At 42.1% G+C, this 14,793-nt stretch overlaps 1 protein-coding gene across 1 annotated transcript in view; it reads right to left on the bottom strand.

The window, feature by feature from the left end:
- fryl (furry homolog, like) overlaps positions 1 to 14,793 on the bottom strand; it is a 41,110-nt gene that overhangs the window by 15,585 nt on the left and 10,732 nt on the right. The window contains exons 9-42 of the mRNA XM_068743817.1: positions 14,023 to 14,115; positions 13,821 to 13,919; positions 13,357 to 13,458; positions 11,325 to 11,369; positions 8,680 to 8,783; positions 8,418 to 8,526; positions 8,182 to 8,268; positions 7,914 to 8,085; positions 7,698 to 7,830; positions 7,502 to 7,609; positions 7,148 to 7,385; positions 6,835 to 7,011; positions 6,638 to 6,724; positions 6,291 to 6,559; positions 5,849 to 6,056; positions 5,551 to 5,675; positions 5,411 to 5,468; positions 5,226 to 5,317; positions 4,960 to 5,132; positions 4,691 to 4,851; positions 4,497 to 4,607; positions 4,151 to 4,305; positions 3,940 to 4,039; positions 3,643 to 3,811; positions 2,704 to 2,972; positions 2,470 to 2,610; positions 2,196 to 2,364; positions 2,017 to 2,101; positions 1,737 to 1,849; positions 1,499 to 1,649; positions 1,318 to 1,421; positions 916 to 1,098; positions 429 to 630; positions 4 to 125 (exon numbers count right to left, since the gene is read on the bottom strand). Of these exons, the coding sequence (XP_068599918.1) occupies positions 4 to 125; positions 429 to 630; positions 916 to 1,098; positions 1,318 to 1,421; positions 1,499 to 1,649; positions 1,737 to 1,849; positions 2,017 to 2,101; positions 2,196 to 2,364; positions 2,470 to 2,610; positions 2,704 to 2,972; positions 3,643 to 3,811; positions 3,940 to 4,039; positions 4,151 to 4,305; positions 4,497 to 4,607; positions 4,691 to 4,851; positions 4,960 to 5,132; positions 5,226 to 5,317; positions 5,411 to 5,468; positions 5,551 to 5,675; positions 5,849 to 6,056; positions 6,291 to 6,559; positions 6,638 to 6,724; positions 6,835 to 7,011; positions 7,148 to 7,385; positions 7,502 to 7,609; positions 7,698 to 7,830; positions 7,914 to 8,085; positions 8,182 to 8,268; positions 8,418 to 8,526; positions 8,680 to 8,783; positions 11,325 to 11,369; positions 13,357 to 13,458; positions 13,821 to 13,919; positions 14,023 to 14,115 (4,714 nt within the window). The remainder of the gene's footprint in view (positions 1 to 3; positions 126 to 428; positions 631 to 915; positions 1,099 to 1,317; positions 1,422 to 1,498; positions 1,650 to 1,736; positions 1,850 to 2,016; positions 2,102 to 2,195; positions 2,365 to 2,469; positions 2,611 to 2,703; positions 2,973 to 3,642; positions 3,812 to 3,939; positions 4,040 to 4,150; positions 4,306 to 4,496; positions 4,608 to 4,690; positions 4,852 to 4,959; positions 5,133 to 5,225; positions 5,318 to 5,410; positions 5,469 to 5,550; positions 5,676 to 5,848; positions 6,057 to 6,290; positions 6,560 to 6,637; positions 6,725 to 6,834; positions 7,012 to 7,147; positions 7,386 to 7,501; positions 7,610 to 7,697; positions 7,831 to 7,913; positions 8,086 to 8,181; positions 8,269 to 8,417; positions 8,527 to 8,679; positions 8,784 to 11,324; positions 11,370 to 13,356; positions 13,459 to 13,820; positions 13,920 to 14,022; positions 14,116 to 14,793) is intronic.

Here is a 14,793-nt window from a genome sequence, read left to right as displayed (position 1 = left end):
CACCTGACTGGGAATGATGGAAGACCGTCACTACATGTCTAACAAACACACTCAGCTGGTCAGCGCTCTTTATGTTGGGGTTTTTGGGTGACACATCTTCATGATTCCAGAGTGGCCCCCGTTTTCTACAAAGCACAAATACAACGTGGCTTGTTAAAGCCATAAAATTATGCCACATCTCAAAACGGTAGACATCAGCACACCAGAAAAAATGATCCGAAAAGGACACCAACTCAAAACCCAAACCCATGCACTGTAAAAAAAATAAAAAAATACCCAGTCCTTTCATGCGCTGAGCGAAGCATGAAAGCAAATGAATGACCACAATGAGTGACACTGTAACATCTAAATCATTCACACTGGTAATCTGAAACAACAGGAAAACATGGTTGGCCTTATCTGAATGAAACAAACAAGTCAAAGTTTACCTTGAGGTAATGAACTCAATGAGAGCTTTGATCTTCTCATTCTGTTCAGCAGTACCGTCAACCTCACCCAAGAGTGCGGGAGAAAGGTGGGACAGCGCAGTCCCCCCCGCCCCGAGACTTATGCTGGACGACGTGGAGCTCGTGCTGAGGCCCGAGTCGGTCAAAGGTGATGGTTGGCAATCTGGCAAAAACTCTTGCACCCCTATGGAAAATATTAACAAACATATTGAGGCACTGAGAGCCTCTAAAGAAATTATTTGTATTATTATGTTTGGACAATATAACAAATGTTGATGTGTAATATTTTTCCTCTGTGACTTTCCATGCATTTACAATAATGATTGAAATGAATCTCGAGTGCAAATACTCCGTTATATGATAGTTTTCTTCCCCGCTGAAACTGTTGCCTCCGCTACCCGGCCCCGGATAAGGGATGGAAGATGGATGGATTATAGTTCTCCCACCTTAGCTCCACCGATGAACTGACCTGTGAGGTTTAGCTCTCGAGCTACTGGCTTCACAGTCAGAACCCGGGGCTCATTGTAGTCCCTGTTGCGTAGAAGCACCATAGCCACAGACTGAACATTGCCATTTGCACCCTGGACCACAAGCAGGTGAAGCAGCAGACGTTTGCAGTGCTCATAGACTTCTGGGTGCTGGTGATCAAACCCTGGAAGGAGACACAGAGGAGGCGGATACATTAGAATACCGGCGTTAACTTTAATTATAGTGGTATAATGATGTTTAATAGGTTAGTTATAGTAACAGCTCTACTACTTTACACATTTTTGTAATTGTCTTATTTGGTGCAAGATATGAGGTTATCCGGATACGTGACAAAGACGATAAAGAATAGCACTACAGGCTACCACAAGCTTTTAAAAAGCACCTATAAAGACTGCATGCAGCAAAAGGTGCAGGTAGGCACCCCACTCCACTTTGACCCCATGGTCCACAATAAGGTCTGTTAGTAGGATGACTGCAATGTTGCATCTGAAAAACAGAAGACATGGGTTAATTTAAATAGACAAGTGAGTGAATTAACAGAGCAAATGGGATGCATGGCACACCTGTGAAGAGGAACAGCCGGGGTGTTCGACCCTGGCAAGTAATCCACAAGAGGTGACCAACAGCCTCCTGTGGGAGGGAAGGGGAGGGGCTCTGGCTGGTTGTGATCCATCACTTTCAAACGCCAGTTAGCATAAAGTGGCATAGAGTCACCTGGAGAACAAAGAAAGTTACCAGGGGTTTTGGTGGGAAAGAAAACCATCTCAGCTCAATTTAGAGGGGCACAGAGGTCGTCCTTACTCTTCTCCTCTTCATAGGAGCCTCCGGAGCTGCTGCTGTAACGAGATTCCAGACGGTGGTGCTGGCGGTTCAAGTTACTGTTCAGACCACTGTAGATGTCCAGATGGGTATAACTGCAGAACCGTTTAAGTAAAATAAACACAACCACTCAAATATTCCAAAAGGACAGAAACGTTCTCAAGGTTTACCATTGCTTTTATGAGAACAAATCCCTGTATCAATCAGGTACAATGATCCTGCTTCTTCCAACAAAAAGCATAGTGGCGTGTGCAGCCTATACCTGTCCTCCATGTTGGAGTCTTTGACCTTGCTGTCATGATGAGCGTCATTTCCTGGTACCATGGTATTGCTGCTGGAGGTTGTTCCTGTGGAAGCAGACAAGACCCATTTGGCCATCGAAATTTAATATTGTATATTTGGTCCAAGTTGGGAACGTGTGCATACTCAATGGCAATTAACCTGAGGCGACTGAAGGGATCTTGTAACTGGAGGTGATACGGTAATACGGGGGGTTGTCCATGTGAGTGACTGCTGAGCTAACAGGATCGGTCAACTCAAGCTCACACATCAACTCCTCCAGCAGCTGCATAGTCTTATCTCGGCCCAAGTAAACCACGACTCGCTTCACCTGAGGATACACAAAAAAAAAACAGCGACAGGTGAGGAGGACATATCGGACACCATCTGAGGAACTGACAAATATGGTGCGTGATGTAAATATCCTGTGACTTACGTAGGGCAAGAGACTGGGATCACTGCTGACTCCTGACATGCTGATGAGGAAGTGCAGAATGATTTTGAGGTTCTTTGGCCAGCTGTCTGCTAACGTGGTCCACACATTTTCTATCTCTGACCAAGCAAACTCATCTCCATACTGTAGAAATAATAATTTCATTATCAATAATTCAGAACCAACCTGATAATGTAAATCCAAACACGAGTACCGAGCCTCTATCAGCAGTCTCACCTTAGCAGTCATGAACATGAGATTGTTTAGCACCATGGTCGTTGCACGAGGGGAGCCCCAGCCCTCCCCACGCAGCCAGCGCCGGCTGTTCACCATCATGGTTTCCTGCTCCTGTGAATCCTCCTCATCCTCACCACTGCCACAATCCTCCGGTCGGCGCGCGGCCGGCTTGAAATCAACTAGCTCCACGTTGTTCATCCAAGGCAGGAGGTAGTGCAACATGACTTGACGACCACCAGGGTGAGCTGTTTGGATGCGCTGGCTCACCTCTGGAGTGGAAACAGTCATCAGATAGATATCGGAGCATGATTTCAAAATCTTGACTGCAATTAATGCCACATTTTGATTTTGAACAGTTCGAGATGAAATCTTAAATTTAAAATGTGTTTGTGAGCTATGACTGGGCAAAGTGATCATCCTTTAAACCTTATTTCTCACAATACCCCCTGAATATTTCTTCACACAAAATCTCTCCTTCCATTCAGTCATAACGCATGACGTTTGTTTGACTCGAACAGGACAACAAGCAAAAGGTAAAAATTAGATTAAGGTGTGAAAGTTCCTCTGGTGCTGATGGTTCTCTTATCTGCTGGCCAGATGGCAGCACAAGCACAAGCAACCAGAGGGGCAGGTCAGGTCAGTAATTTATTTCCCCTATCTGGTACCTGCAGTATGATACGGGTATTCCGTATGGCAGTATTTGATTATTTCTTAAAAGATCAAAAATGAATTGCAAGGTATGCTTGCATGGGCCATTTTGAGCCTTTGGTGTTTTGTGGCATCACAAACAAACAGCAGTTTCCTTTCGTTACAGGCAATTAAATCAGAGAAAAAGTATCTGGAAAAAAATATTTAAATTTAACATTATTAAAAACAAATACATTCTGCACAATATAAAGCTGATCCCAGCTGCCGTAAAGAAAATAAAACTTAGCAAACCTGAGAAGATGGGGAGCGTGAGTTCTGGGTACGTTCTTGCAAGCTCCTCAGACAGTTGGTAGTAAGAAACAGAATAGAGGTGTGGCAGTGGTGAGGGAGGCGTCAAGATGCCATCGGTCTTTAGGATTTCCAATTTGTGCGCGTAACGAAAGAGCTTAGGTTCCAGGATCTATTAGTTTCACACAAACATTACAATATACCATATTTAACTGATGGTAAAAAAAAACATACTGCGTGCAGCAGTGTTATGTATAGATGTGAAAAAGTTAACTGCTTAAAGAAAACAGAAATTCAGACCTGTAAAAGCTGCATGGCCACCTCATAGATGTCCCTTGAAGAATCGGCTGCCTTAAACAGAATCAAGTTCAGGAGCACCACAGTGTCAAATTGGTAATCCCTGAAAGAAAATGGCACCAACAAGCAGTATCGGATTAGAATTTCAGTGGCTCCAAAGCATAACAAACATACAAAAAGTATTTTATGTTGAAATTGCTATATTTTTTACTACCTGTTGTGAAAGACATTGGCGATGGCCTTGAAGCAACCAGCAGCCATACGACGTGAACCGGTGTAACAACGATCCACAGCCCAAAACATGAGGTTGCTCTGGTCTGGATTCAGCTCCAGCAGCAGCATCACAGCCTCACAGCCAAGCTGGTGAACCTAGAGAGGGTGGCAGAGTCACTTGTTGATGTCTAAGGGTCACAACACACACTGCTCATTAGACATAATGCCTTCCTGTTCACACTGAATATTCCGTTTTAGCCTCAGCTGATATGAAGTACTCGACACACCCTGGTCAGACTCTCTTAAAGCTATTTTGGTGAGCTTGACATGGGCTGAAATTCTCTTGCCTTCTTGTCCTGAGAATCCAGGATGTTGTCTAGCCACTTGTAGAGGTATCCATCAGAGGAAAGGCCAACATTATCAGCTACGGGTCCACAACACAAGACAGCAGACATGGCCTATAACATAAAGCATTATTAAGAAGAATGGGTTACATTGTGCACAGAAAACATGTATATTTCTATGTATATTTTGAGTATACCTTCAGGGCACAGTATTGATGCCGGTTGATCTGCATATTTCTGTCACTGTAGCGGTCCAGAGGAGTGAACATGATGCTGAAGGGTCCAGCCCAGTGGCTGAACAGCATGAACAGACTGTGTCTCAGCGACTGCTGAGGGAAGATGGTCCTCCTCTGATGTACTGAACATAACCCATAATAAATGAGTACACAACCCTTCAGTTTTATTGCTGCACGCAGACATTCAGTACACTAATCTGCTTTTGACTGACAGGAAGGTGGTCATTTACCTGGAACATTCTGAATGATGTTGGCCACAAGTGCACTGAAGTGACAGCGAATGTCCTTCAGCGTGTCGGAGTCCTTGTCATTTTCAGCCTCAAGCAACTGCCGAGTCAAATCCACATACTCAAGCAGCGTGCTGTTCAGAGAGTGGCTCTCTCCATCTAACCCTCCACTGGCTCTGCATAAAGGAAAGTGTCAAAAGAAATGTCTATGAATATTATATGAAAGTTAAAATTGATCAAAAGGAGACAATTTGTTGTAAATGACATACATTTGACTGATGACACCAGCATCAGCCAGTAGCTCAAATATCCGGACCAGCTGGACTCTGAGGATGTCACGACGCCTGCGCCGCTTCACGTTCTGTTGGTTTAAAGAAAGATTATTTTAACTCGGAAAATTGTATTTAGCTACGTACAGATCTTTGGATGCAAGTTACCAACTCTCTGCACTTACTTCAGGTCTTCTTTCTAGAGCTTCTTTTATGATGGGATTTAGTTCTTCTATCAACTCTCTAAAGGATAAGAAAGTTACGGTATAGACTTAAGATACATAAAGGCACCAAAGTAACAAGGATCTTGCTGAGTGTTGCGCACCTGAAGGCAAGAGGGTTGGTCCGGCCAAGCCCCAAAACAAGAGACTCCGTGATGTCCATGCTCTCAGAGCGCATCATGGGAACAATGTGTTTGAACAGCGAGGAAGGGGACGGAGATCCAACAATCTATTAACGCCGCAACCAAAAGATAAATGCTACCGTTAGCTGCTACCCTGCTAGGCTTTACTTCCAAACCTTTCAAGTACAGAAAACTTAATACAATTATCCATGTATTTTGTTTAATATTCAAGACCTTGTACATGTGTGCACAGAGGATTGATTGTGCAGGTGCTCCTGACCTTTGAGTCGTAACTGTAGCCACTGTCAGGCGTGGACGCCAGCGTCTCAGGCGGGGAGCAGCGAACAGAGCCAGAGGTGGAGGATGAGGAACACATGGAGGCGGAGGATGAGGCAGAGCTGCAGCAGAGTATCAGGTAGTTCCTCCAAAGACCGATGTAGGAGTCACTACTGTTGAGACTGTTCACTTTCTTTGCATTGATGGGGCTGCTGCGTGAGGATGCACAGGACAGGGTGAGAGATGTTATTCAAGGGACAGATCAACACAGTATTGCGGTCCAGAGAACCAAGTAGCTGCTCTGTTTGACTGTCAAAACATCTCAAAGACGGCATCACCTGGCTCTTCCAAAAAAAAAGGTTGTACAGAAAACATAAGGACAGAAACGTCTACATATTGCACCAATGAACAAACAGAATTCAAATAGAGAGGTTTTAGAAACTTACTTGATGTCAACTTGCGGAGACAACAACTGCAAGCGGGTGTAGGCAAACATCCAGGCATAGTTGATGGCAGTGGGGCAATGTTTGGGTAGGTTTTCCTGTCGCAGGTAGCTGGATAAGCTGATGACCCAGGGGTCTTGGCCTTGAGTAACATGAGCAAACACCCAGATGTGTGAGGGGCTCACCACATCGAACTGGTGACTGATGGGAGAGGAGCTCCACTCTGCGAGAGTCTGAAGATCAATCCCACTGGGACAGTACAGCAGGTTTGACTAGAGAAGAAAACAGAGTTGGATGTCGTAGTATTTATATATTTTTGGGATTCTGGAAATATGAAAAGGAAAATATACCTGGTCAGCCCCCGTGAGATGAATAAAGCTCTCCAATACCGATGCACTTAATCTATCCAGAACATCAATTGCCAACTCCTCATCTGCCTGAAAAGATGAGGGACAAAATCTCAAATGTAACAAGAACTGTCTTTAGTGAATCATGTTCATTTGACTACATTCCAGTAACAACAAAATGCACTGCAAGCCTCAATTACCTTGCCAATGCCCAGCGCAGTGTGCAGCGCTCGGACCTCCTTGAGCACATTAACAGCCAGCCTGCGTGTGGCGGGGCGGCAGCTACAAAGTACCACCAGTGCTAAACCCTCCACGATGTGCAGCACACTCAATAGGGGAGTGCGTTCCAGGGATAGAGAATGGACGCTGCTTGGGCCCTGTTTGGAAGAACGCAAATTAAATGCATTAATTTTCAGAAGGGTACTTTCTCGCTGGGAAGCGGTACAGCGCCACCATGCCGCCCACTCGGGACATTTTCCTGCAATAACTTAAGATGGAAGTATTTCAACCAACCTGCACGTCATGGCTCTTATTGCTGCTCTGCATTGCCTGTCTCCACTGGCTGATGAGCTGCAGAAGCATCTTGATGGCATTGTCCAGCAGTGTGGGATGGACATCAGTTACCTCCCGGACAATGAAATACACGAAGCCTGAGAGAACATCCTCCCGCCACTCTGGAAAATCCACCATCAGGGCCTGAAGGGTCGTAAAGGCAAGGCCACGTAGCTCCTCATCCATGTGGATGGTCAGTCTAGAGAGGGAAGCAGAGAGGAGAAATCCTTTGAAAGACGTGAGGGAAGGCCACCTGAGCTACGGAAGATTTGTGCAGTGTACTGTCTGCAACAGTGTTCGAAAAGGGTGAGTTACTTTGCTAGAAGCTCTATTAAATCTTGTCTGCTCATGCCATCTGGTATCAGTCTTGGGATTGCAGCCACACACGTACGGAAAAGATCAATCTTTGGTTTCCTCTCGCCCCTGTGGTACAAACAGTTTATGAGACTTCTACAGGTCAGAGGCCCATGGAGCCAGTCGTTATTAATTCATGTTGTGGTTGGTTACATACGTAATCATGTCCTCAGGCTCCTTGTTAGACATCTGTACACTGGTCATGCTCATGGACCGCCCCACTTCCTTGTCCAGATGTCTCAAGATGCTATCCAAGGCCTTTCTGACTTGTGGGTAGTACAACGACATGCCTGGGAACACCCAGCAAGTCATTACTCCCGATAATAGTTAACAAAATGACCTTTCTTGACATTTGGCTTCAATCCAACTTTACCTATGACCTTGGCTTCTTCGTCAGTGAGGGTGGTGTTGAGGAAGATCTTTTTGACACGGAGGGTGTTGCCAGATGGCATGATAATCCCAGTCGTAGGCATAGGCGGTTCCCCGTCCTTCTGCTGTAGACTGTCGGCAATCACCAAGAAGGATCGCAAACCAATATTCATCCTCTGGCAGAGCGCACAAAGGGACAGGATGAGTCATGACACAGCGCGAAAATCAATCAATTAATTCAATGACAGCAGAAACTGAAGTCTCTGATTTACCTCTGGATTGATGGCAAAGGTTTTGTGAGACTTGCCGACACACAGGAGGTCGTAGATGATCTCTTTCATAGCAAAGTCCAGTCTTTCCTGTAACAACCGGAAGAGCAGCAATAACTTCACCTGCAGCTACTTAGTGCTTTTCCCCTCCCAACTCCCCCCCCCCCCCCCCCACCTCCACCCTCCAAGTTTAGCTCGACTATGAAACATAGGTATGTTGAGTCACATTCCAAATATACCTGTGCTATGAATTGGATGATCTTGACAAAGATGTTGAGGGGTGTGTCTCTAGGAACCACACTCCGGGAGCCTTTGGGGAAAAGTGCTGAAACAATGCTAAGTAGTCGACTGGTAGAGAAAAAGGGGAAATGTTAATCTCTCTTTAGTGCTGACAAGAAAGGCCGACATTTGAACTACAAACTCGATAAATTTGAACTGAAGAGCTACGGACTGCAGAAGGGTATGAGTGTGTGTGAGGGTAAACTCATAGGTGGAACTGACCTCTGAGTGACGGTATTGCTCTCACACTTGATCCTGATAATGTAAACCCAGAGCAGTCTGTAGAGCGACTCCAAGGCGACACGGGACATTTTGGGATCTTTGTTCTGTGGATATATAAATGATATGATGAGCCACTCGGCTAACTGACTGCAGCACTACCTACCTGTGAGACTTTTTTCAAATACAAAAGGCAACTGTCAGCCATCGCAATTGTTTTTTCCAATGACGCAACAACATGGTCAGCAATATCAATTTTGTTCACGATAAACTTTGTGAAACGTGAAACTTTTTTTGCAAGACTAATATTAAAAAAGAACCAAAATTTGACTTGAGAAAAAATATATATAAACTCTAAACATCTAAAGAGAAAAAATTAAATAAAAAAATAAAAAAATAAGTGCCCCCCCCCCAATTACTCCCCGTGTTGTCCGAGACCCATCACATGAACGGAAAGTCTTTAATTGTGTGAATTAAAAATTCCACCAATGAACTTCCTACGCCGTCATATAAACAGGCAACGCTACCTTCAATCACACTTTGCATTAATGTGAAGCAATCTAGGTGATGAGCATCAATAAAAAAAATACAAATAAAATGCTGTTTTGGATTTTAAAAAAATAATCAAGGATCAAATGTTATTACTGCAAAGACCTAAAAATTTATTGAGAAACAATACCCAGCTCACTCACTGTGCGATTGCGTCAATAAAAGTAACTTGTGTGTCTGTAAGTGTGTCGAAGAGGGCAAGTATGTAGGCTACTACGTCACTAGGTCAGCACAACGGGAACAGTATGAAACTAGCGAGCTAATTAGTGTTGCCGCTGTTCATGATTGCAAGGGATATGTTTTTATCGAAGCTTTGAGAATGTTGTGTGTGTGTGATGAATGTGATAAAAAATATGTTTATTAAACTTTCATTACAATAAAACTTCAGCCACGTTATGTGCTATGATAAGCATCCATACTGTTACATGTTGAGTTACATAAACAGACCAATGCTGTGAGCAACCATTCTCAGAGAATGCGATAGACATGCTTGTAAGGTATGTTGATTTCACTGGTTGGATGGAGATTTGTGGTTTGCCCAAACCTGTGTGAACCTGCTCCCCACACTTCTGCATGTCTCGTTACATTCTTCCATCTCTAGATCTAAAACTGATTATCAAACAACCTTAAAGTGAAAGAAAGAACTGTTTTATTCATGCCATCAATCTGGCAAACCTGTCATGGTGAAGAACAGGCACTCTTCTCTGATTAGAACAGATAACTTATAGTGGGAGGAAAGAGCGGAAATGCTGCTGGCATTGACCGGAGTAAAGTCAACACAATGCCATGAAACTTTATCAAGTCAAGCTGCTGGAGACAAACAGCTTGTCGACCATTTTATAGTCAAAAATACTTTAGCGACAAAGATCTAAAGAAACCAACCAGTTGGATTTTTGCCACAAGTTGTAACTAATGCTAAAACACTCGCACTCCTGTAGGTGGTGTGTACATTAATGAATAATGAAAAGCAGTGCTTAGACCCGACACCAGCAGCCATTGTGAGAGGCACTGAACTTGAAACCTATGCGTAGCCAGCATACTAAGAATGCCAAGAGAAAAATTAAATACAGAATTGTCTGAAAGAACAACTAATTCAACAACAGCTGAATTAAATTATCTTTTCAAGACCTTCTCTGACCTTTCTGCAATGAATACTGGTACAAAGAACATACCGTTACAACATTTTGAAAAGTACTGCATTGTGTGGTGGTCTTTTTTTTATTTTATATAAATAGCATGCATGGGGCTTTCTGCACCTTGCAAAAGAGGCCCTGTGCCCTCTTATCAATATGCAGACTTAAATACCATACACTATACTATTGCACAACATGTGGTCTTTTAGTCCTTAAAAATATCCAAGTAATGCCAGCAAATGATGTCTGTCAATGAGAAGTGCTCAAATAATTCCAAAAATATCAAGGTGAATAAACAACAGCCATACATACTTTCACAAAGCTCCAAAGTCCTCGGTGCCATCTGTGCTCCCGTGACAATTCTTAAACCTTTTATACTGGATGAGCCGACAGAATGAGAGGCTAACATTTTTTTGTGACCTTTCACACACGACACAAAACAGAAGACCCTCACATTTCTACAAATCTTCTCAAAAAACTTCTGATCCGGAACTTGACGTAGATACATATAACTTTAAATAGACCCTTTTAGACATAGAATTTGGAACCCTGATTAATTGATAATGTTTTCTGTTCCAATACATTTACAATCATAGCTGAATCATTTGCGTATTAAATGGACTTGATATCATACAAACCTATTTTAATACAATTACCGACCAACATCAATAAGATGACATACACGATGCATCCTTACTTTACACAAACGTGTGTCGATGTATAATCTACATACTGTATGTGTCTAGATATCAGATGAACGCCATCACCACTGCCTGCACACCGACCCGACACCAAACCAAATGTTCCACTTCTCTCATTTGATACAGAAACAGTCTCTACAGAGAACAGCTCACTACTCCCATTAGCCAAACACACAATCATACACTACTCAACGTTCTGGTCAGGACCTGGCCTGTTGAAAGGGTACGGGAGCACCAGGCAGGTCACCGACACAAAACAACTCACCTGCAGTGTTTCAATCTGCTTTCGGATGCTGTTGTTAGACGGCATCTGGAGTGAGTCAGTGTGAGAAACAGTTTAAATGACAGGACACAAAGAATGCAGGGTTTGGGGAGGGACACATGCACGTCAACGGCAAAAAATAAAAACAGGACCAAAACAAATATGACAAGAGCATATTGAGTCTTGTCAGTGTTACAGTATGTGTTTGCTCCATTCAAACAAAATGAACTGTTTAACAAGCCACCGGAGGATTTGTTAGTGGAATGATTTGTGGCATACTAGATAGACAAAGAAACAGTCCATTTGTATTTGATATAATTTTGTATTTGTTCAAAAAAAAAAGGAAAATCTTCATTTAGAAGAGTAAAATCAAATCAAAGTAAGGTGTGCTGTGGTCCGGGAGTCAGTGGGACAGACAGACAAAACACAAACAGATTGGTTGATACGAGGGCAAAACATGAGGATGAGGGCATTTAAAGAAGTGAATGTTAAAGCAGTTTAAAAAAAGCAAACACGGCAACACCGCCTGCTTCACCTCAAACGTTGAGAAGTCTCCACACCCATTTTATTCGCTATTTAAATCAAAGTTAATTCCACCCAAAACAAAGCCGGTATATTTTAACCCTGTGGGGCTGGGCTGCCATTCACCAACACTGAGATTTCACAATATTATGTAGAACGTATGTAGAATCTTTAAACTGTGACAGCTAGAAATTCTTAGCCCTAATGTAATTGTGTTTACCCAGAGTTAAATAAAACCTGGGAACATACATTCGTGTCATGTTGCAAGCAAATGTTTTAAGGTAAATAAATATGTTAAATTATACTGAAAAACAGTAATTATATTCCAAGCAGTAAAATATGATTCATTCTGGTTTCTACTTTGAGGAACACTCTAAAATAAAATACTTTAGAACAGCTTCTTTGAGTTAAATGTTGGTTTTGAAGATTTCTTTTTTTTCCAAGCGTAGCCCACAGGGTTAAATCATTGTTGGGCAAGGAGCCCTAAATCACTGAAATCATTACCACATTTGAACCCACACACAACCCTGAAAAATGAACTAAACAAAAGAATCAGTGTTGAAGCTCAGATGACTGATTGCATTTTTAAAATCAAGCAAATCTAAAACAGTTAACAGTTAACAGTTACCAACAAGTACGCTAGTGTGAAATCACCGAGAAGACAGACGACCACTCAATACCATCAAAAAAGTCACCATTAGAGAGACGCAAATATCTATCCACCACAAGATCGTACAATCTCCACAGAAGACAATCGGTGTAGAACGGAAAAGACAGTCAGTCACTAGTTTTGCCAACGTTCGTGTGAATTGATTCTGCTGCATGATGGTCAGGGACAGCAGGGAGGCAGGTTTGATTAGGCGTCATTAACCCGACCTGAGTTAAAACAGCACTTGAGATAAAACATATACTGTAATGCAAGGTGTCTTCATGATGATGTGGTCATTTTGGAGGTCGACTACGAAATACCACACATGAAGAAATGAGTGACTACTAATGATAACTAACGTTTTATTTCAGTTACATATTTTGTAAATGTCCTAACATGAATTAAAGCTCTAATCAAATACACTAGTATCAAATCAAGTGCTATTCATGTCCAGATCTGGTTGTTAATGGAAGGGATAAGTATATTATGATCTTGAGACAGAACCACAGAGCACACCCTTCACAGTTAAGACACCTTCGTTAATAGGTGGAAAGCCAATTGTAGAACTTGACATTTAAATAAAAAAAAAAAATCTTCTGTCGTAAAAATGTCGATGCCTTCAAATTGTAATCACTTGTAACAAAATTTAAAAAGGTTACATTTTAGATGATTTTTGTCATTTTACACAGGCAACAGGAGCACCAAAATTTGATTTTAGGTTCCATAACACAAGTCATTAGACCTCTGAGACTTAAACTGATCTGACAAGCTCGAAAATTCTTTCAGCTGAAGAACACAAACACTGTGTTCCTTTTCAGGGCACAAAAGTGCACATGTCGAAAACGGATTTCAGGATTCGAGTACCTTCAGGTGAGAGAGGCAATTCTGTAGGAAGATGTGCCAGTTGGTGAGGAAGAACTGCTTCTGACTAACACACAGCAAGCACGTTACCAGGGGATACAGAGCCTGGGGAGTGAGAAGGAGCAGTCAGCCAAAAAAAAAAACTAAAGCATAAACAGTTTGACCACCACGTCTAAAGCTACATTCCTAAAAATTCTTAAAGTATACATGGAAAAGAATCTGATAAAACAGCCATAACAGGATTCATTTCTTTTGAAACTATTGGAGTTAGTAATCACAATGAATCGATCACGTTTCAAAACATTATTTCATGTTTATGACTAACTGGGTGCACTGGGGCCAATAAAAATGTTGACATAATACAGGAAGAGCGAAACACAATAGGAGAAGGAAGGAGCAAAGATGCAGAGCGAATAGTGATAGGGTGGGGAGGAAGACAGAAAAAAATTGGATGGCATAATTATTACCAAAGAGTGCTTCTTCCTGGAACTAAGGTCAAATGTTGTCTGGTACAGCATCTCCACAAAGTTCTTCAAGCACGGCACATTGACTTCATTTTTCACCGCCTGAGGATGGATTAAATTACCCAGATCTCAAACTGCACAGATAACAAGACATTTGCCTAATGTCGGATTTTACAGTGTAAACTGTTAAGAAAATGTTACTTACAGCTGCAACAGGAATAAGGATCTCAACAAAAAGGCCTGCTAGGGCATGTTTTATGTCCTTATCTTTGACTTCGAGGAAGTACTGGGCACACTCCTAGAAAAGTTAAACAGGGCATTGTTTGTCTATTTGTCAGTGCAGCATTTCAGAGTGGAAACCTTCCTGCTGTTACTTCAGTCTATCTGGGATGCCCTTTTTATGTTCAACCATGTTTCTAAACCACTACCAGTTAACCTTCATTTTCACAACTTTTCTAGTTCTGTTGCCATTGTCACAACGTTTTTGAAATGTGTTGCTGATATCAAATAAAAAAAAAACAGGAGAATGATCAAAAAACAATGAAATATCTTATTTTCAAACTTTCATATGCTCTCTTTGTGCCATTTTCAACTAAAAATTGGATTTCAATATTTTGCTCATAATCACTGAAGAATTTTAACAGAATTTGTTTCCTACGTATCACAACAAAATGTGATGTTTTTGGAAAGGCTTTAAAAGATCCCTATAAGTAAAGAGTCCAAGATATGTACTGAAACCAAAGGAAAAACATAAACCATACTCTATTAATACATTATGAATTTTAAGAAGAATATTAGTTTTAAGAGCGTACGATATTAAAGAGGAAGCCACTGCTCCGCTTGACATCTCTTAACCAAGTTTGACAAACACAAACATTCAGCCTTTCCTTGGCAAACCTCACCTTTGATCATTACTCATAGGCGCTGTAGCGTTCGAACAAAAGCGCAGCAGCAAAACTAAATGTCTGGTGTAATT

Source organism: Brachionichthys hirsutus, chromosome 9 (genome assembly GCF_040956055.1).
Source record: "Brachionichthys hirsutus isolate HB-005 chromosome 9, CSIRO-AGI_Bhir_v1, whole genome shotgun sequence".
NCBI lineage: Eukaryota > Metazoa > Chordata > Actinopteri > Lophiiformes > Brachionichthyidae > Brachionichthys > Brachionichthys hirsutus.
The sequence above is the reverse complement of the archived record's forward strand: the minus strand, read 5'-3'. Positions and strand labels throughout refer to the sequence as shown.